This window comes from Equus quagga, chromosome 7, assembly GCF_021613505.1.
Source record: "Equus quagga isolate Etosha38 chromosome 7, UCLA_HA_Equagga_1.0, whole genome shotgun sequence".
Classification (NCBI taxonomy): domain Eukaryota; kingdom Metazoa; phylum Chordata; class Mammalia; order Perissodactyla; family Equidae; genus Equus; species Equus quagga.
Window position 1 is genome coordinate 10,346,054 of NC_060273.1, and position 21,104 is coordinate 10,367,157.

At 44.4% G+C, this 21,104-nt stretch overlaps 1 protein-coding gene across 1 annotated transcript in view; it reads right to left on the reverse strand.

The window, feature by feature from the left end:
• Nucleotides 1–575: 575 nt before the first annotated feature.
• CPPED1 (calcineurin like phosphoesterase domain containing 1) overlaps nucleotides 576–21,104 on the reverse strand; it is a 155,166-nt gene continuing 134,637 nt past the window's right edge. The window contains exon 4 of the mRNA XM_046667845.1: nucleotides 576–898. Coding sequence (XP_046523801.1) covers nucleotides 828–898 — 71 coding nt within the window. The 3' untranslated portion in view covers nucleotides 576–827. The remainder of the gene's footprint in view (nucleotides 899–21,104) is intronic.

Consider the following 21,104-nt stretch of genomic DNA (forward strand, 5'->3'; position numbering starts at 1 on the left):
CTATCCCCGTACATTCGTCTGCCTGTTCCTGGGCATCAGATACTTGAATCATATGTATGGACTCGTATCTGGCTTCTTTTGCTCGGCATAATCTTTTCCAGACTCATCCATGGTGTTGTGTATATCAGTAATTCATTCTCTTTTTCCACTGAGTTATCCCATGGGACCAAATAATGTTTCAAAAATACAATCAGATCATATCATCTCTGTGCTTAAAACTCTCTCCGTGGGCTTAGACTGAAATACAATCCCCGACTGTGGCCCTGAATCCCGCCGACGGCCTTGACCCCACGACCTGGCAGGACCCGCGCTGGCCGCCTGCTCCTGGGGCACCGCTGCACTGTGGCCTCCCCTCGTCTTCCTCAGACAGGCCCAGCGCATCCTGGCCTCTTAGTCAGAAGCTCGCATCTCTGAATCCTTCTCCTCCTCTGTTCTCAAGTCATACGTCGTCTCCCCAGAGAAGCCTTCCCTGGCCATCTTGTGCAAAAGAGTACCGCACACATACTGCCATGTTCTACTTTATTCCAAATTAGCTTACGGTTTACTTGTATCTGAGTGGTGCATCCTCAACAATATTTGTTGAATGAATGAATGAAGTGATTTGCAAGAAAGTTCAGCTACAGGCTATACTTTTGGTGGTACTCATTAGTGCTGATGACTGATATCCCTGGTTCCTTCTAGGCACTCTTTGACGTTGGGCATAGCCATGTGACTGGCCTTGGCCTGTGAAATCTGAAAGGAAGTGATGTGTGTCTATTCCAGGTGGAAGCTCGAAAGGCTGGTTATGACTCACCTTCGCGTCCCTCTGCCAGGGTGATCATGCAAGTTCACCTTGAGAGAGACCCTCTACCAGCCTGGGCAACAGGCTGACTCCAGTGACCGGAGGCCTCTTGCTGACCTGTAATGAACACATATTATGAACAAGAAACAAACTCTTACTGTGTGAAGACAATGACATTTGGGGGATGTTTGTTACCGCAGCATAACCTATTCTATCCTGACTGGTACAGTTTTCTTCTCATAGGCATTCTCCACATTCCTCTCCTTCCCCTGTCTCTTGAACCCCTCTGATCTGGCATTTGCCTGGCCACTGACCTGAAACCACTCTTTGTTAAGATAGCCAATGCCCTTAACACAGTGAAACCCAGTGGTCAAGTCTGGGTCCTCATGTGACTTGACCATTAGCAGCATCCAATGTGGCTGCTCACTCTCTCCTTCTTGCAATCCTTTCTCCACTTGGGTCACAGGACGCCCTGCTCTCCTGGAGTCCTTCCTACTTTCTGGACTCTCCTGTCCCATCTCTTTTTCTGGTTCCTCCTCTTCTCCCCGACCTCTTCATGTGGAGCTCCGCAGGGCTTGGGTCCCAGACCTCTTCTCTCCACTTCCTAGTGACGTCATCAGCCTCTTGGCTTTAAGTGGCAGCCACATGCTGATGACTCTCAAATTTAAATGCGTAATTCATAGTGTTCCTCTGAACTCCGGGCTTGTGATTTCTCCTGCTCACTGGCCAACTTGCTATCTCTTTGACATCTCAAACTTAATACGTCCTAATGGAAGTCCTGATCTTCCCCTCAAATGTGCTCCCCCCCAATCTTTCCCCACTCAGGGTCCCTAAGTAAGTATGATGAGCAGGCCAGAAACTCTGGAATTCTCTTTTAGTCCTTCCTTTCTTTCATGCCTCACACATCCAACTTATCAGCAATTCCTGTCAAAATATATCCAGGATCCAGCCACTTCTCACCATCTCCTTGGCTACCACCCTGTTCCAAGCCACCTGTGCCTCCCACCTGGATTGTTGCATTAGCCTCATAACTGACCATCTTCCGACCCCTGCCCCCATAATGATAGTGATCAACCCAACAGCTTAGCAAACAAATCCCCCGGAAAATGTTACTTTTTTTCTTAAATCCCTCTAATTGCTCCTCATCTCTGTCAGAGTAAAATCCCAAATCCTTAACAATGGCCTATAAAGGCACTAACCATCCAGCCCCTAGTGGCCTCCCGGCCTTGTCTCCCATGAGCCGCCTCAATTCCTCCAGCCACGCTGACCTCCTGGGGCATCCAGCACCCACTTCAAGGCCTGTGCAGTTGCTATACCTGCTCGGGACACTTTGCCCCCAGGTCTTTGCTCAAATGTCACCTTCTCAGTAAGGCCCACTCTGACCAGTCTATTTAAATAATGTGGTGGGCAGAAATTTAAGATGACCCCAGTGACCTTCTAGAGTGGGTGGAACCTCTGAAGTAATGAGATATCACTCCTGTGGTTATATCACCTTACATGGGGACAAAAGGGATTTTGGAAATGTAATTAAGGTTCCTAATCAGTTGACTCTGAATTACTTAAAAGGGAGATCATCAGGGGGGCCTGAGCCCATCACACAAGCCCTTTAAATCTGGCTCTAGAGGTGAGAGATAGAAGCACCCAGAAATTGAAAGCATGAGAAGGACTTTATGCACTGCTGCTGGCTTTGCAGATGCTGGGGGCCATGTGGGCAGGACCACAGAGCAGCTCCCAACTGACAGCCAGCAAGGAAATGGGGACCTCAGTCTTACGGCCACAAGGGACTGAATTCTGCCAATGACGAGGAGCTTGGAAGCGGATTTTTCCCCATATCTTCCAGATGAGAACTCAACCCTGCCGGCACCCTGATTTAGCTTTGTGATGCCCTGAGCAGAGAACGTACCCACACTGTGCTGGACTCCCAGTCTACCGAAGGGAGCCAACGCATGTGTGCTGTTCTAGGCTGCAGTGTGTGTGATCATTTTTCAGGCAGCAATAGAAAACTAATGCAAATAATCACCTCAAACCTCTAGAGGGGTAGAAGATATTTGCAATTCATATGTCGCACAAACAACTCAGATCCAGAAGATAAAGAACTCCTACAAGGCAATAAGAAAAAAGACAGGCAACCCAATAGAAAAATGAGCAAGACATCTGCATAGACACTTCATAAAAGAAGATAGCCAGGTGGCTAATAAACATGAAAGAGTACTGAATGTCCTTAGTCGTCAGAAAATGCAAATTAAAACTGAAAGGAGAGAGCAATCCACAGCCACCAAAATCCAAGAATGAAAAAGGCAGGAAATATGAGGTATTGGCCAGGATAGAATTCTCATACCCTGCCGGTGGGAGAGCAAATTGGTACAAATGCTTTGGAAGACTGACATATCTACTGAGGCTGAACACATGTGTACCCTGTGATCCAGCAATTCTGCTCCTGGGTGTCTGCCCAGCAGAAATTAGTACACGTGTCCAGTACAAGACGTGCACGAGAATGTTCCCACAGGCATTATGTCTGATGACTGGCAACAGCCTGGCCCTGCGAAGTCTCTCACCTCCTTCTACTCACCCCCTCGCTTATTCTGGCTTCCTTGCTATTTCTTGAACACAGCAGGAACTCTCCTCTCTCGGGGGGCCTTTGCACTTGCTGTTCCCTCTGCATGAGACTCTCTTGTCCTAGGGCAGTAGAAGCTCCACCTTACGTATGCCCCCAGCTTCCTTGAAGTCTTTGCTGGAATGTCACTCTCTCATTGAGGCCTTCCCAAACCACCCCATTTAACACTGTAAATGACCTTCCACAGGACACTCCTTCCCCACAGCCCTGCCTGTGTTGCTCCGTCATAGTTATCATCCAACGTACCATATATTTTGCTTATTAATTTGTTACTGTCTCTCCCCACCCATAGAATGTACACTCGTACAAGGCAGTGGTTTATCCTCTCCATTCCTGGACCCTAGACCAGGTGCTCAGTCATCATTTGTTGGATGGATGGATAGCTATCAGACTAAGAGGAAAAATAACCGAACTTGACCATTGTGCACAGCGACTTTATGTGCCCTCCTGCACTGATTGAAAATCACACTGAAAGGTAGGGGACACACCAGTAACTACATCTGGCTGTTTGAAAGGAAGGTTCACATCTGCCTACATCTTACCAAGGTCTAGTGTTTCGCTATTGAAAGTAGACTTGACTTTTTGTTCAAGGCAGCTTGCCATTATTGTCAATAAAATGAACTTGAGGAAAATGGGAAAAGCAGAGGCCAAGAACACATGTGCTCAGGAAGCAGAGCAGGACACCATATAGCCCTTGGATATAAAACCTGCGATGGCCGTGAGGCAAATTCGTGCTGGATGGCGCGATGAGACCAGACGACTGCTCTCCTTCCTGATGCCGTTCCTCCCGACCCCCTGAACCGAAGCCGCTGACTCAGCACCGCTCCCGCATCCCTGTGCGAGACGAGCTCGCCTCCATGCTCGGAGGCCAGAGTTTAGGGAAGGGACTCCGTGAGAAGCTGCGCTGGCTCTGGGGGACAGGAGGAGGAGGCTGGGTCTCCGAGGGGCCCTAGGTTGACAGCCACCATGTGACGCCAACTTCTCTTCACCACAGTGCTTCCGAATGTTCTTGTCTGCAAATTTCTGAGCATGAACTCGCAAGTCTCTTTTTCACTTAGAAATCATGAGATGTGTTCTAAAATAATATGCTATTTATATTTTCATACAGACCCCCGAAAGAAACATCTTAAGAGAATGAGATTTGCAGAAAGAGAACTTTTTAGATTTGTATTTCTTCCCTATGAACTGTCTTAACCATCCTCTGGCACGTGGACTCCATCTTGGCAACTGCTGCGCTAGCTGAAGTTTTAAGATTCTCCCTAACTGGTTCCAGAAGAGCAATCGTAGCAAATGAACCAGAGCCCGAGCAGCAGGAAGTTTTGTCCTAAGAGCGTCATTGCCCTCACAGTTGTCACCAGCCACATTCATCACGATGAGGGACTTTGAAAACAAGAACAAGAGAACAGGGCAAAAGGCATCGGGGGACCATTCCCATCCTTCCTTTTCATCTGTACATCCTTGGCCTTTTCTTCCACCCCCTTCTAGAACTTTCTATCTAAAACTGCTGAATTTGGTTAGACCATGTAGCTGGGCTGAGGAAATGTGTCCTGGGCCACTTGCACATTATGAGGTCGAAAGACTTCTTCCCAAAGGCCAGCCAGTTTGTTCCTGGAGGCCACTGTGGCAGACGCTGTTGAAGCCCCTCGACACCCATTCTCCTCTCCTTCTATTATCTCAGAATAGTCCGAGATTTTATGGGACACATGGCCACCCAGGATTTAGACTGTATTTCCCAGCCTCTTGGCAGTTGTGTAGCCATGTGACTAAGTTCTGGCCAAGAGGATGTAAGCAGAAGTGAAATGTGCAGTTTCTTTAAAAGATGCTTGCCCTCCCCTTTTGCCCTTCCTACTGGCTAAACTGTGGCCATGAGGGGGCACCATCTTGGGCGTGTGGACAAGGGCAATAGCTTCGGGATGGCAGAGCAACAAGACACAAAGAGCTGGGGCCCTCGACAACTTTGCAGAGCAGAACCGTCTGTGTTTTGTTTAGGGCGATGTTATTCTGAGTCTCTTGTTTACAGCTGAAATTAGTCAGTAACACCGATGTTGACAAACTAGAGAAAATCTAGGAAACGTCCACCAGATAATGTGGTATCTGGAGCTTGTGTCTTAAAATCAACATTGGACACCTAACACGTGTTTAGCCCAGGGAAGAGAAGCTTAAGGTGAAACATGACAACTGCTTCAGACACCCAAAAGGCTTGTCCCCAGGGACAGAAAAGGGTGGTCTTACTCTGGTAACTGCAGAATATTTGTTGAATTGGTTAATGAGTGAATGAGATTTGATGTGTGGAAGTTTCAGGAAGGCATATTTTGGTTCCAAAAAGGAAAATCCCTTTTAAACAACTGAGGTTAATAGAGAAGAGAGGGAAGACAGTCAAGGTTAACTGAGGAGCTACTATATGCCAGGCAAGGTGGGAAGCACTCAGCATCCTGCTTGTGATGTCATCGCATTCTATTCTATCATCCAGTGTGAATTTCCAGACTACAAATTCATTCACCGTGTATACCTTAACTCGAGGTCCTTCTCCATTTCTCCAAAGTAGACAGACAAATGGTCAAAAGCATGTGAAAAGACGCTCAACATCATTAGTCAGAGAAACACAAGTTGAAACCACAATGATACACCATGGTACACTTAACTAGGATGGCTGTAGAAAAGACAGATAATAACAAGTGTTGGCAACGATTTGGAGAAACAGGAATGCTCAGGTGTTGCTGGTGGGAATGTGAAAGAGGACACCTGCTTGGAAAATAGTCTGGCAGGTCCTCAAAAGGCTAAACATAGTTACCATATAACCCAGCAATTCTACTCCTAGGTATACACCCAGGAGAACTGAAAATATATGTTCATACAAAAATTTGTATGCAAATGAACTTAGCAGCATTATTCATAAGAGCCCAAAAGTAGAAACAACCTAAATGTCCATAAGCTGAGGAATGAATAAACAAAATGGGGTCTATCCATACAATGGATTAATAGCTGGCCGTAAGAAGGAACATGGTACAACATGGATGAACCTTGAAAACATTATGGTAAGTGAAAGAAACCAGACACAAAAGGACAAATAATGTATGATTCCACTTATATGGAATGTCCAGCATAGGCACAGCCACAGAGATGGAAAGTAGATGGTGGGTTGCAGGGTCTGGGGGGACGAGGAGAATGGGGCGTGATGGCTAACTGGCATCAGATTTCTTTTTGGGGTGATGAAAATATCCTAAAATTAGATAGTGATGATGGTTGCACCATCTTTGTGAATCTGCAAAGAACTATTGAAATATACACTTTAAATGAATGAATTGTACTTGAGTTATATCTCCATAAAGCTATTTTTAGAAAATCCTTATCAGCCCTCTGTTGCCTAATGCTATATCCATGTGCACCATTTTTTACGTAATATTTTCCTTTAAAGCCACTCAATATTTTTTTTACTAAATATATATTTTTTTAAATTTTGTATTATTCTCTTTAACGAAAAAGCTAGTATCACTTGAGAGAAAGAAGGTAACTATTGACAAGCTACATCTGTTCTGATTGGTCAGCGTCCATGCCACCCCTGTCATTAAACATTTTTAATTTAAATAAATAAAGCCCATCACAAACTCCTAAGATCTGTTGTCTGAAGTCTGCTCTCACTTTGTTTAAAAAAAAAAAAAAAGAGGAGGTGGGGAGGAATTAGTGTTAGAGGGGTTTTAAAAGCAAATTAGCCACATGTGAGATTTTCTCCTAGATGTGACCAGACTTAAAAGGGACAGGAAGGAGGAATAACTTCCCATGACGTGATCTGACACTGTTTCATGTGGCAGCCATGAGCTGCCTCAAATGACATCTAGCTGAAGGGTGTACCAACACTGTGGAGACACTGACTTCACGAGAAAGTCCTGCCTTCGGTCCTAAATAAATTTAAACTTCTTGAGAGTAGAGACGGTGGTCTCCTTCCCCGCTGGATCCCTCGATGTCTAGAACCTTTTAGGGAACATACTTAGCCCTAAACATATGTTAGCAGTTGCTGTCACTCCTCCTCAGGGTCACCTCTGCGTTTTTGCTATGCTAACGGCTGTGGTTTTTCTCTCTCAAAGGGTTGAGTTTTGTGTCAACAAACCGTTTTCATGGGGAGGTTAGACGTCATCCATCGGGAACATGCGAAATATTCCTGTGCAGGGGCTTGTGGTGCTGGCCAACCGTGAAGGCTCTTCCAGCCGTGAGGTCAGTGAAGATAATGAAACCATCCAGTGCCAGCTCCATGCGAGGCAGCAAAAGAGCACGGGCTTCTCGGGCAGGGAGCTGTGACCGCTGCCAGCTTGGCACTCTCTCCAAAACTCAGTTGTTCCATCTGTACAATGGGGATACCATTCCTAGCTTTCAGGGCTATCTCGAGGGTTAAAGATATATTTAGAAAGGTAGAGAATTCAGGGAAAAGAGGGCAATATAAGGACTGAATTGTGGCCAAGCCAGTTTTCCATCATTGCCTTTTTCATGGGGACAAGAAGGGAACAGCAGAAAAAGTGGACCCAGGAGGCCAGTCTGAGGTGGACCTGTCTCCTCACCATGCTTCTTCAAAGTAGAGGTGAGCTAACGTTTCAGCTCTATCTTAATTTCTCTTATCAGCAAGCACTTTATCTCATCAGTTTGTTCAGAGGTAGAAACACTGCTGTCTCTTCCACTTCCAGCTATGACGACGTACCTGTTACCTGAGTGACCCTCCCGCAGTAAACAACTATAAAACTGGCAAAATATAGGGAATAATTGTGCTTAGACTTTGTACAGCCTTTGAACTTTGTACGGCTCAGACAAGGGGAACAAACGAGGGGAACCCAGCTGTCTGCCGGGAGAGTCACTGTGGACCACAGCAAAGGATAGAGAGTCCAGAGAGAACAAGGAGGAGATAGAGATCGGGGTTTGGAGCAAATGAAGTGGATGAAATTTGTTGGGCAGGGTCCTGGAGAGAAGGGAGCTGGGTAGAGAAGGCGATACAGAAATCCACATTGGGTCCCTTTGAGTATTTGGCTGAGCATGAGGCTGTCAATGCCAAGGTCAATACTCCATGATACTGGCCGTGGGCAGCTTCTCGGGAAAGAACCACCCGGGAAAGAACAATTAGTGGGGAGCTGTGAGCTGAACAAATACCAGAGCTATGTGGGCGGGGAAGCATCTGAGTTCCAACCAACCAGAGTGGAGAGGCCCCACTGAACACACAGGGCATGAGAAGAGAACTGGGAGAGGCCACACTTAGGATTAGGCTAACTGAGCCCTAAAATACAGACAACTCTAGATATATGCTAACGGATTTCTAAAGGATCGTGTCAATTCACAAATGCATAACTGCCTGCTGAAACAAAAGTCTCTTAAGACAGAATCCAGACATTCAACAACTTAGAATCCATAATGTCCAATATACAGTGGAACATATACTACACATGAAAAAGCAGGAAGATGTAAGCATAAGCCAAAGAATAGTCAGTCAATGGAAACATATCCAGAAATGAGCGAGGATGGAATTAGCAGACAAGAACTTTAAAATGGCTATTATCAATATGTTCAAGGATTTAAAGGAAAACAAGAACATAATGAGGGAATAGGGAATTTCAATACAGAAGTGGAAATATTCTATAAAAGTTGGAAGCTTTGGAACTGAAAAATACCTAAAAGGAAGATTTTTTCACTGGATGGAATTAAAAGATTAGACACAGCACTAAAAAATAGAAAAAGATTAATGAACTTGAAAACAGAGCAATAGAAATTATCCAAACTGAAGCAGAGAGAGGGAAAACAGAGCCTCAGTGAATGTGGGAGAATATCACGCAGTCTAACATACGTGGGGTTGGAGCATCAGAGGAGACGAAAGATTGGGGCAGGGTTTCCATTCTAAAGCCGAGCTTAGATTGAAGTGCATAGCTCTAAAAGAAATGTGTGAAATCAATGATTGAAGTCTCTATCTTAAAAAGTAAGAAAAAGGAGAGTAAATTAAGCCCAAAGCTAGCAGACAGAAAGAAACAATAAAGAGTGTAAGTCAGTGAAACAGAAAACATAACAGAGAAAATTTAAAAAGACAGTTGATTCTTTGAAAAAGTTGATAAAATTGATACGCCACTAGCCAGATCGATTAAGATATAAAGGGAACAGAAAAAATGAATTCTTGACACCAGGAATGAAAGAAAGGACATTGCTACAATCTTACAGACATTAAAAGGATAAGAGAATTTTATGAACAATTATTTCAATAAATTTGACAACCTAAATTTTTTTTAAAAATCCATAAATTCCTTGAATGAAACAAATTACCAAAACTGACCTGGAACCAATAGAAAATCTGAATAGTTTTATATCTATTAAAATATTTGAATTCTTTATGAAAAAGCACCCCATAAAGAAAACTCCAGGCCCAGAGAACAGCTTCACTGGTGAATTTTATCAAACATTTAAGGAATTTTATCAAACAATATGAGTGCTACACAAACTCTTTCACAAAAGAGAGGAGGAGAGAATATTTTCAACTCATTTTAAGAGGCCAGCATAATTCTAATGCAAAACTAAGCAAAGACTTTAGAAGGAAAAGAAACTACACACCACCACCTCTCATGATATATACACAAACATCCTTAAAATATTCAAAACTCAAATCTAGAAATCATGGGAAGTATGATTCCATAATGCAATGTTGGTTTAACATTTGAAAATCAGTACAATTCTCCACATGAAGAAGATAAAGGAGAAAAACCATAGTTATCTCAACTGATGCAGAAAAAGCTTTGAAAACAGTCAACATGTATTTATGATAAAAACTTCCAGAAAACCTGATAAAATGTATTCACAAAAAAACCTATAGCTAATACCAAACTTGTGGTGAAAGACAGCTTCCCCCTAAGATTGAGAACAAAGCAAAGATGTCTGCTCTGGTCATTTCTATTTAACATTTTACTTGAGGTCCTAGCCAATGCAATAAAAAAGAAAAAGGCATAAAAGAAAGGAAGAGCTAAAACTATATTTATTTATAAATTATGCAATTGTATGTGTAGAAAATCCTAAGGAACCTACAAAAAAAAAAAAAACCCTACTAAAATAAGAAAATTAGCAACATTGCAAGATATGAGGTCAGTGTACAAAAAAAGAGTCAGTTTATTATATCAGCAATAAATAATTGGAAAATGAAATTTTAAAAGTAACATTTACAATAGCATCTAAAACTATAAAATACTTAGGGATGAATTTCAACAGATATATAAAACCTCACTGAAAATGACAAAACATCACTGAGAGAAAACAATCTAAATAAATGAAGAGATATATTATGTTCATGGATTGGAAGATACAATGTTAAGATGTCAATTCTTCTCAAATTCACGTACAGATTTAATGCGATCTCAATATAAATTTCAGCAAGATTTTTTTTTGTAGACATTGAAAAGCTGAATGTAAAATTTATATGGAGATGCAGAGGTCCTAACATAGCCAAAATAATTTTGGAAAGGAAGTATGGCTTTGACAGAAAAATAGAACGATGAAACAGAAGAGAGAGCCTTCCAGCAGATCCACAGTTATGAAATCCATTACTTTTCTTAAAAAGGTGCCAAAATAATTTAATGAGGGAAGGAAAACCTTTTCAACAAATGGTGCTGGAACAACTAGATGTCTATATAGGAAAAAAGTGAACTTTGACCCATACGTTACTTCATGCACAGACATTATAACGAGATGGATCAAAGACCTAATGTTACTGCTAAAAATAAAGATTCTAGAAAACATAGGAATATATCTTACCCATCTTGGGCTGGGCAAAGATTTCTCAGAGAAGGCACAGAAATAATCATAAAAACTTAAAAATATTAAAAATATACTTCATCAAAAAATTCTATACATCAAAAGACACCATTAAGAAAATAAAAAGCCACTGACTAGGAGAAAAATAATCATAATACCTATATCTGACAAAGGATTTGTATCTGGAATATATAAATAAGTTTTATATCTCAATAAAAAATAATGAAATAAAATTAGGAAGGACTTGAAGACCCGTTTACAAAGGAAGATGTAGAAATGCCCAATGAACACGTGAAAAAGGACTCAATATAATTAGTTGTAAGGAAATGCAATTTGCAATCAATGACACGCCCATCAGAATGGCTAAAATTGAAGGCTGTCAACACCACACGTTGGCAAGAATGTGGGGCAACTCAACTCACACTTAGCGGAAGTGAGTAAAATGGTACAAACAGTCTGACAGTTTCTCATAACATTTAACGTAAACCTTCTCTATGACCCAGCCATTCCACTCACAAAATACATGAAATTTTTTTTAAAAAAAAAACCTTTTCCAAGAATGGTCATGGCAACTTTATTCATAATAGCCCAAACCTGAGAACTACCCACATTCAACACTAGGTGAATAGAGAACAGTGTCTTCATGCAGTGGGATACTATTCAGCAACAAAAGAATGGACTACGGATAAATATAACAACATGGAAGGACCTCAGAAACATGCTGTATGAAAAAGGCTGGACTCAAAAACAAGACTTACTGTATGGTTCTGTTACATGAAGTTCTAGAAAGGGCAAAACCCATCCACAGCGAAAGAATTCAGAACAAGGGTGGCCGCTCGGGTGGGGCTGACTGGGAAAGGACGCGAGCCATCTTTCCAGGGAGTGAAAACACTGCGTCTTGATAAGAGTGTGGGTTATACAGATGTATGCATCTATCATTCAACTCTACACTTAAGATCTATGCATTTTCCTGTATGTAAATATCTCAATCTTGAAAAGATTTAAAAGTTGAAAAACAACACTGCTGCCCGTCCTAAGTTGCAGGTTGTCTTCAGCTGCACTTCTTGTGCAGAGAAAGCCAGAGACTAGTCTCCCCCTCCTCCCGACCATCTCGGCAGCCCACGTTTATTGAGCACTTACTGTGTACTGGGCACTCTCCTAAATGCTTTATGCAGAGTAACCGCCAACATTCACAAGCGGTCTTTGCGATATTCATCATTTTCGCTTTCCAGATGGAAAAGGCAGATGCACACATTCCCGCTGATGGCCTCACTGGGGAGCTCCTTATAAATGCATTTCAGTTAATAATGATGGCGACACCACTTCCCAGGGTGACATGGCTTTGCTACTAGCAAGGTGATGTCACACTTTATATTTAATTAAGTCAGGTTCATGTGTGAAGGTTGTAGACAAAGCTAATCAAGACGAGACTGAAATACAGGCTTTCTGGAGTACATGTTGCACTGGTCCCTGGAGGAGAGGGGCTGGTTGGGATGCTGAGGTTGGTGAGGAAGGCTATGTCCTGCCTGGGGACTTTAGGGGTCACATTCAGGTCATGCTGGGTCCCCCCATGCAAGCTCCCATCCCTCACACAACCCTATTCTTCTCTAGAGGCACAAATCTGACCTGTCAGGCTGTCATAGAAGGAATTCAGGAGAACTCTGAAGTCCCGGGACATCAGTGTATAAATTTACCATTTATACATTTCTAATTTTACAATTATAATTATACGTTTATAATTGATACCATTTATAATTCAGGGAAACAGCTGAATTATAATTGGAGCCCGTTATCATTAAGCCCGTCAATATCTGTGTGTCCCTTGCTACATGTGGCCAAAAATGAGAAGAACCCCAGTGCTTCAGAGTCCCTGTTTGTGTAGATACAGTGCTTTCTACGTTTCTGTTGGAGACTGGGGGAATCTCACCCCTTCATGTGATGCCCCTAATGGCCGTCACATGCCTTTGTGCACATGGGGAAGAAGTGTTTCCTTCCCTGGGCAGATGCAGCCCCACGCGCACGTGCACAGACTTGGCAGGCGGGGCAGGTTGGGTTTCGTCTCCCAGTTGCCCCATGGAGGGGCATCCCGGAATTGTCTGCCACCTGCCCAACTACACACAGCAGCCCTTACAGAGGGCTGGGATTTCCATCCGAGGGGTAATGAAAGCAATCAGAACTGCCTTCCACCCCAAAACAGTTTGCCGTGTCTCACCCACAGGGCTTGGCTGTGGTGAGCAAGCATCTTTGCAACCGCACCTCCAACAAGCGCCCTGCATAGACAACGAGGCATGCACCTTTGGCTGACGGCTAAGGGCTGGCTGCTGGGTGGGTAATATGAGTTTTGCCGAACTGCTCAGTTTCTGATATCACAAAACCCCATCCCTCTGCAATGAGAGCAACCAAGGTAAAGCCAAACCGAGAGAGACAGGCTGGCCCTGCGTTTTGTTGGGTTCTCAGATCCTGGCTGCCTTAGCTCAGGGGCCCTCTGCCACCTTGCCCTCATTCTCACGCCACAGATCCCAACCTGATCCTGCCCATGTTCCCTGGGTCAAGTCAAAGTCATTGTTTTTTTATTTTTTGTGTTTTTTTGTGTGAGGAAGATTGGCCCTGAGCTAACATTTGTGCCCATCTTCCTCTAGTTTGTATGTGGGACACCTACCACAGTGTGGCTTAACTCGCAGTGCTAGGTCTGTGCCTGGGATCCAAACCCGCGAACCCCAGGCCACCGAAGTGGAGCACATGAACCTAACCACTATGCCACTTGGCCAGCCCCTGGTGGTTTTTTTTAAGCCACTCTGTAGGGTGAGAAATGAGACCCAGAGAGTAAGGGTGTGTCCAAAGTCACACAGCTAATAGTGTCAGAGCCAAATTCAAACCCAGGGCTACCAACCATAAATTTGGTGTTCCTCCCATATGTCCACCTTACTTGGGGTCCAAACCAGGAAGACACCCCCAAATATCAATATTGATAGCACTTAAGAGAATGGTATCATTGCCTCTAAGCTCCAGATATGCCTCCAATGAATCCAGATTAAATTCATAATGATCCATCATTTTACGTGTGCCAGGCTGGCAAAAGTTAAGAAGTCCAAGAAATTGTGACAGAATAATGGCCATGGAAGACGTCCACGTCCTAACCCATGGAATGCATGAGTATTCTCTGCCGCATGCCAAGGGGGAATAATTCAGGGAGCCAGCCGGCTGATCTGAGCTGGGGAGATTACCCTGGATTATGTGGGTGGGCCCAGGGTCATCACAGGATCCTTCAGAGTGGGAGGAGACAGAGATGCCACCTGAGAGGGAGTCGACTTGACGTTACTGCTTTGGAGGGGGAGGAAGGGGCCACAAGCCAAAGGATGCGGGCAGCTTCTAAAAGCAGAAAAAGGCAAAGGAATGGATTCTCCCATGAGCCTCCGCAGAGGAACGTGGCCTGGCCAACACCTTGATTTATTTCAGACCCCGAACTACAGAAATAAAAGATAGGTTACAGCTTTAAGTCGCTAAGTTCAAAATTTGTCACAGCAGCCACAGCACACTAACACACCCAGTACCTTTCCTGGCCTGTGGTAGGTGCTGGGCGCTATGGGAACACAGGCTCACCAAACCCTGGGGGAGGGAGGGAGGGAATCAAGGAGATTCTCTAGAGGAGGCAGGGGCTGAACTAGAGCGTGAGGTTCAAGCCACCGAAGGAAGGGGCTGTGGTTTTTACCGAGACCCCCACGGAGAGGGGAGCTGGAACAGGGCGCTCGGCTCTGCAGGTGGAGGACAGAGAGGCGCCGAGCCTGGGACGTAGGTGGTGGCCACGTTAAGAGTCTCGGACTCTACTCCCCGCGCAGAGATGAGCCTGCAGGGGACGTTCATTGGGCACTGCGTGGCCTCTTCACATTTGCCATCTGAAAGCCCACTCTGCCTGCCCTGTGGAGGGGCGACGGGAGGGTGAGAGTGGAGGCAGGCAGACCAGCTGAGAGGCTCCCGCAGCCTCCAAGCAGAGGGAATGGAGGCCCAGACCAGGGCACTGGCGGAGGAGAAGACACACGGGTGATTCCAGGGGAAGCCACGGCAGCTGCTCGCCTGGACTCGGGGGGATGAAGGAGCTATGTGGGCGTCTTGTTTGAGGTTCTTGGCACATCCCTTCCAGTACATTTCCTCCACCACATCCTACCCAAAATGTCCAAAAGCTGCTCTGTGCTCCTTGAAGCCTCAGCTAGCTCCTCCCCTGTCCCCAGAGGGACATTTGACACAGAACAGCGGTTGTCATTTACCATCTGCTGAGAGGCGCCCCAGCGGACGAAGATGCATGTTAATTAGGACGGAGACAGGAGAGGGAAAGAAAATGACCATCTGCTCTGCTGCTCTGGGGAACGGGAGGGACTGGGGTGGGAAGGTGGACTTGGTGACCCCAATTTAGTTAAAAGTGTGGCCAGTCTTGAAGTCGGAGCTGAAGGGACCCAGATGTCCTTGGCAATGTCCTTAGCAGAGTTTCTGTGGTCCCCACCTAGAGAGAAGCCCTGGGCCTTCTCAGACAGAGCAGGGCCGCCTGGTGTGGTCTGTCCACACTGGGAGGCGAAGGGAAGGGCATAGGCAGGGCACACGATCGAACAATGAGCCTGTTGGTTAGAGAAGATGGTATGTATGCGGGAAAGGAAGGAAGGGGGGGAAGCTGGCTGTAGGACAAATGGATTCAGGGCAGGGGTCCCTCCCATCATTCTAAGAAGGATGGACACCATTTTCTAGGCAAAATTGGGAGAAGAAATGAGGCAAGAGATCATCATATATCCCAAACATTGTAAAATTAACTTTTTTTTTGAGGAAGTTTAGCCCTGAGCTAATATGCACTGCCAATCCTCCTCTTTTTGCTGAGGAAGACTGGCCCTGAGCCAACATCCATGCCCATCTTCCTCTACTTTCTGTGGGACACCTACCACAGCATGGCTTGCCAAGCAGTGCCATGTCCGCACCCAGGATCTGAACCGGCGAACTTGAGGCTGCCGAAGCGGAGTGCATGAACTTAACTGCTACACCACCAGGCTGGCCCCCCAATTTTTTTTTTTTTTATAACAGTTAGTCTTTACAATAATCGTATGGGGGAAGAGGATGAATCCTATTATTATGGCTATTTGATAAATGGGGAAACTGAGGCCCAGACAGATCAAAGGGTCAGAGCTAGTCAGTGCACAAGCCTGGACTCCAGTTCTGGTCTGTGGCTCATGCATGGGTTGTCTAGCCACACGTGTGGACTGAGGGCTTCCTGAGAGCAGGACTGTGCGTTATGGGTCTGTGACCACCCCCACACATGCCCCCTTCCCAAACAGAGCCCATAGCAATGAATCCTTGTTGGCTGATTTGGTTAATTGCATGAACCTTTTCCAGCTCTGATCGAACAAGCCAATGACAGCATAAATCCTCGCTCGGGAGGAAACTGTTGCTGTAAGGCAGGGGTCGGCAAACTTTCTCAGTAAAGGGCCAGGTGGTAAGCATTTCAGGCATTGCGGGACATTAGATCTTCATTTCAACTACTCACCTCTGACCCCTGGGCATGGCTGTGTTCAAGTCAAACTTTACCAACCAGTGGGCAGGCTGGATTTGACCCCCCACACACACACATAAGGGATTTACTCAAAGCCAGCTATGGGGACAGGAGTGAATATTAGATGCCAAAGAATGGGGTTAGTTTTATAGGAAGACTATATTCTTCTTCCTCTCTATAAAAAATGACCAAATTCTGCACAGAAGCCAGGAGAATGATATTTACCCTTAATTTGGTGTCCACCTCCTGTCAGGTGCCTTACATTTACTAATCGTGGTCCTCAGAATAACTCAAGGGAAGAAAGTTTTAGTCCCATTTCCCAGATTTACAAAGAGGCTCAGAGCCAGTCCCATGGCACAGTGGTTGGGGCCAGCATGCTCCACTTCGACAGGTTCCAATCCTGGGTGCAGACCTACACCATGCGTCAAGCCGTGCTGTCGCAGCAACCCATGTACAAAATAGAGGAATGTTGGCACAGATGTTAGCTCAGGGCTAATCTTCCTCAAGCCAAAAAAGAAGAGGAAGATTGGCAACAGATGTTAGCTTAGAGCAAATCTTCCTCACCAAAAAAAAAAAAAAAAAAGGAAAAAAGAGGCTCAGAGTAGCTAAGGAAATTGCCAGAGATCACACAGCCAGGAAGGGGTCAAGTTAGGATTTGAACACAAAAGCCTATTCTCTTCCCACTACACTATGCTGGCTCTCATCCAGTCCTGGCCTCTGTTCCCCTGTTTGTAAAGTGGCTTCATGATGTCCATTGAGACAAGCCTGCAAGGCGGCTGCTGGGCGTTCAGGATGCAGCAGACACAAAAGCTCCTCGGGGAGATAGCAGCCCCACCAGCACAGGATGGGGACACAGGTAGCCCAAGTTGTCTGCTGACCACTTCAGCCCAAACGAGAATTCGATAGAAGCATAAAATCAGAGGAGGGGTTATGATGAGACTAAGAAAGCTCTGGGGATTTGGAGAAATTTTGGAGGGCAGCTTGAACTTTCCCAAATTTCTGGAAGGGGGGTTTCAATCAACTTTACTTAGAGCTTAGAGGGCCGGGAGCCCCCCAGCTCACTTAAGCGCTCCACAGCAAAGCATAATCTGTAAAATTGATAAGAGGGGCTGCTCTGGTTGAAATGGGAGGTGACAGACCCAGGCAGCTGCTTGCTGCCTGTTCCCTTTCTTCTCAAAAATCACCGGATTAGATGATGCTTGAGGTTAAAGTCTCTTTCAGCCTCGAGATTTGATAATTACAATGCAAACTGTGCATTAGATGAAAACCACACTCAAGCCAGAGAGAGAGACAGGGAAAGAGAAAGACCTTGGTCGTGCTCCCAGGGAGAATGGTGCAGACCAGGAGACGTTGAATCATTCATTAACCCGACACACACCTGGATGCCTCTGCCCTTGAACTCAAGGACTGAGAGACGGGATTCTTGCTCATTTCCTTTCCACAAGCTGCATCACCATTCGGTTCACGAGAAACCCTCCGGAGCCACTGTGTTTGGCGTAAACCACCCAAGAAAAGACTTACAACAAGCACGGTGCCTCGGGCTGGAAGATGCAATCATGCACATTCGCTTCTCCTCCTGGGCGCACACGCTGGCTTGACAAGGTCGTGCAGTATCGGTTTGCAACTTGAAATCGGCAAGAACCCCGATTCTGAAATCTAACGAATGTTTAACCGTGTGGACTCGTATCTCGTGATGTGTGAAACCCAGCTTTCTCAGGAACGTAGTTCACATTTCATGGCCAGCCAACTTCGCTTAATTCAGGGCAGAAAATTCTATACATGACCATGATCTTAGTCTCTAACAATGTATATAAGTTACGTAAGAAAATCAAAAATAATTTACGCATCTATGTGGGATGTTATTCAATGGGAGAAACTCAGTGGAAAGGAAGGAAAGAACTGGCAAAAGAGGTAAATGGTCTTAACGTGATTTGTCTATTTTTGTCCTAAAAGATTATGGAACAACAACAGTAATAATGACAACACCTATGATAATAATAACTAAAAACCGCCAAAATGTATGAAGTGCCTACAGCGTGCTGGGTATTGTGATTTACACGGTGTCTGCCATAACCAAGTACCACAGACTGAGTGGCCTAAACCACAGAAACTCATTTTCTCACAGTTCTGGAGGCTGGAAGTCCAAGATCGAGGAGCCAGCAGGGGTGACTTCCGATGGGACCTCTCTCCTTGGCTTGTAGATGGCCACCTTCTCGCTGTGCTCACGTGACCTTATCTTTGTGTGCACGCTCCCGGTGTCTCTTCCTCTTCTTATAATGACACTAGTTCTACTGGATTAGGTCCCAAACTTGTGACTTCATTTAATCTCAATTATCTCCTTTAGGGCTCCATCTCCAAATACAGTCACATGGAGGGCTAGGCTTCCACGTCTGAATTTAGGGGAGAAGGGAGACAGCTTAATCTATAGGACATGGGTTATCGTGATCATCGCCACTGTCCTACAGGTGTGGCCTATTATCCATCTTACATTTTACAGATATGGAACCTGAGGCTCAAGGTACGCTGTGGGCACTGAGTCCAGAGCCGCCTGTACCATCGACCACTGGGCCATCCTGCCTTCCACAGGGACTGGTGTGTGCTTCTTATAAGCAGACCTGAGGAATCGTTTCCTGGCCAGAATACTTTCAGAAAGGTGGCTGGGTGATTCAGTGATCAGCCAATTCGAGGACCAGGAGTTCAGAAGCACAGGTTCTGCCCTTCCCCTAAGAGTGGTGACATCTTGAGCAGCCGCAGAACATGCCTAGTTCACCTCATCTGTAAAAAGGGGTCCTAATGCCTCCAGTGCGGGACTGTGCCAGTCAAATCAGACGACGTCTGTCACAGCACTCAAAATCACAAGAGGTGGAAATACAGTCCATTGCTGTCCTCAATTGGAGTTTTTAAAAATTCTTACCCTCAAAAAAGATCTTAAAGAAACCATTTTTGTCTAAATAGAGCCATGCCCAAGAGTCCTTTGTTACAGCAGAGGCGCCTCAGTTGAAGAGGTCCGGGAATCAACATTGGAGGTGATGAGCAGAACCCACACGTTAGAAAATTCATTTGTCCCGCAAAGCAGAAGAAAGGGCCAGAGGCCAGAGAGCAAAGCAGAAGATAACGAGCATGGAGGATAAGAAAAGGGAGTGAATCTTAAAACTGATGGTTTTCCCAAGAAATTAAAAAGAATAAACAAAGACCCAGTTGAGGAAAATATTTGGTGCTGAAAACTGCTCTTAAAGTTTTTATATCATGAGGATGAAATAAATTCTAAAAATATCCAGGAAGATAAAAGGTTAGCCACAACAGGCCAGATTTTTCTGGGAAAAAAAAAGATTCTAAATATAATAGAACAAAATCTAAAGGATTGAGAGAAAAGCCTTGACCTAACAGTTTTATGCTCAACCTGTTGTTCATACTTAAAGCTGAGAAAAAGATATTATCAGAAGAAGAAGGAAATATTAAAGAAAAAAATAAGAATATTGACTGGTGGTGACAAAACCATTTATATATTAAAACACAATATAAAGCTGCAATAAATAGAGCAGCATGACATTAGTATAAGAATTGACCCTCCAATCAATGGAACTGGATTAATAGCCTTAAAATGGACCCAGCATAGTTTTTTTTTAAAAGTTAAGGACAACACAAAGATTCATGCTATTGCTGCTACTTTTCAAAACTGTGCTGGAAGTTATAGCCTATGTAATGAATAAGAACTATAAACATTAGAAAGGGAGATAGAAAACTAATTATTTACAGATGTTATAATAGTCCAAGTTAGAAAATTCTAAGAGAACAAGTTGACAAACCATTCATAAAGAAAGCAAAGTGGCCAGATAGTAGACCAACATAAAAATAAGGAGAATTAACAATGGCAATAAAACTTTAAATAAACTTTATGAGAGATAAGATCTTTACAGAGATGACAAATCTTTACTGAATAAAAAGAGATTTGTATAAATGGGGTGGTATACCATGCTCATGGATGAAAAGACTCGAAAATGTCAGTTAATTCTTCCCAAATTATTGTATAAACTTAATGTAGTCCCAAAGTCCCAATAGGTTATTCATAGATTTTGACAAAATTATTCTGAAATTTAGAAGGCGAGCCAGGGACAATTTTGGGCAGAGGGAGGGGCAAACTTGTCCACTTGTCCCACCAGATATCAAAGATATATTACAAAGCTGTGTGATACTAGAGCAGGGATACACAAATAAATCTATGAAAGACAATACAGACTCAAGAAGAGATAAGAGCTTAATATACATTAAAAGAGGCATTTCATATGAGCAGAAAAAGAAAGTCTCTTCAATACTTTGTGTTGAGACAATTGGCTGTCATTTAGGAAAAATATAAGTTGGATCCCTATGTCATATAACACACAAAAATAAATTTTAGTAAAAACCAAAACTGTTAAGATATT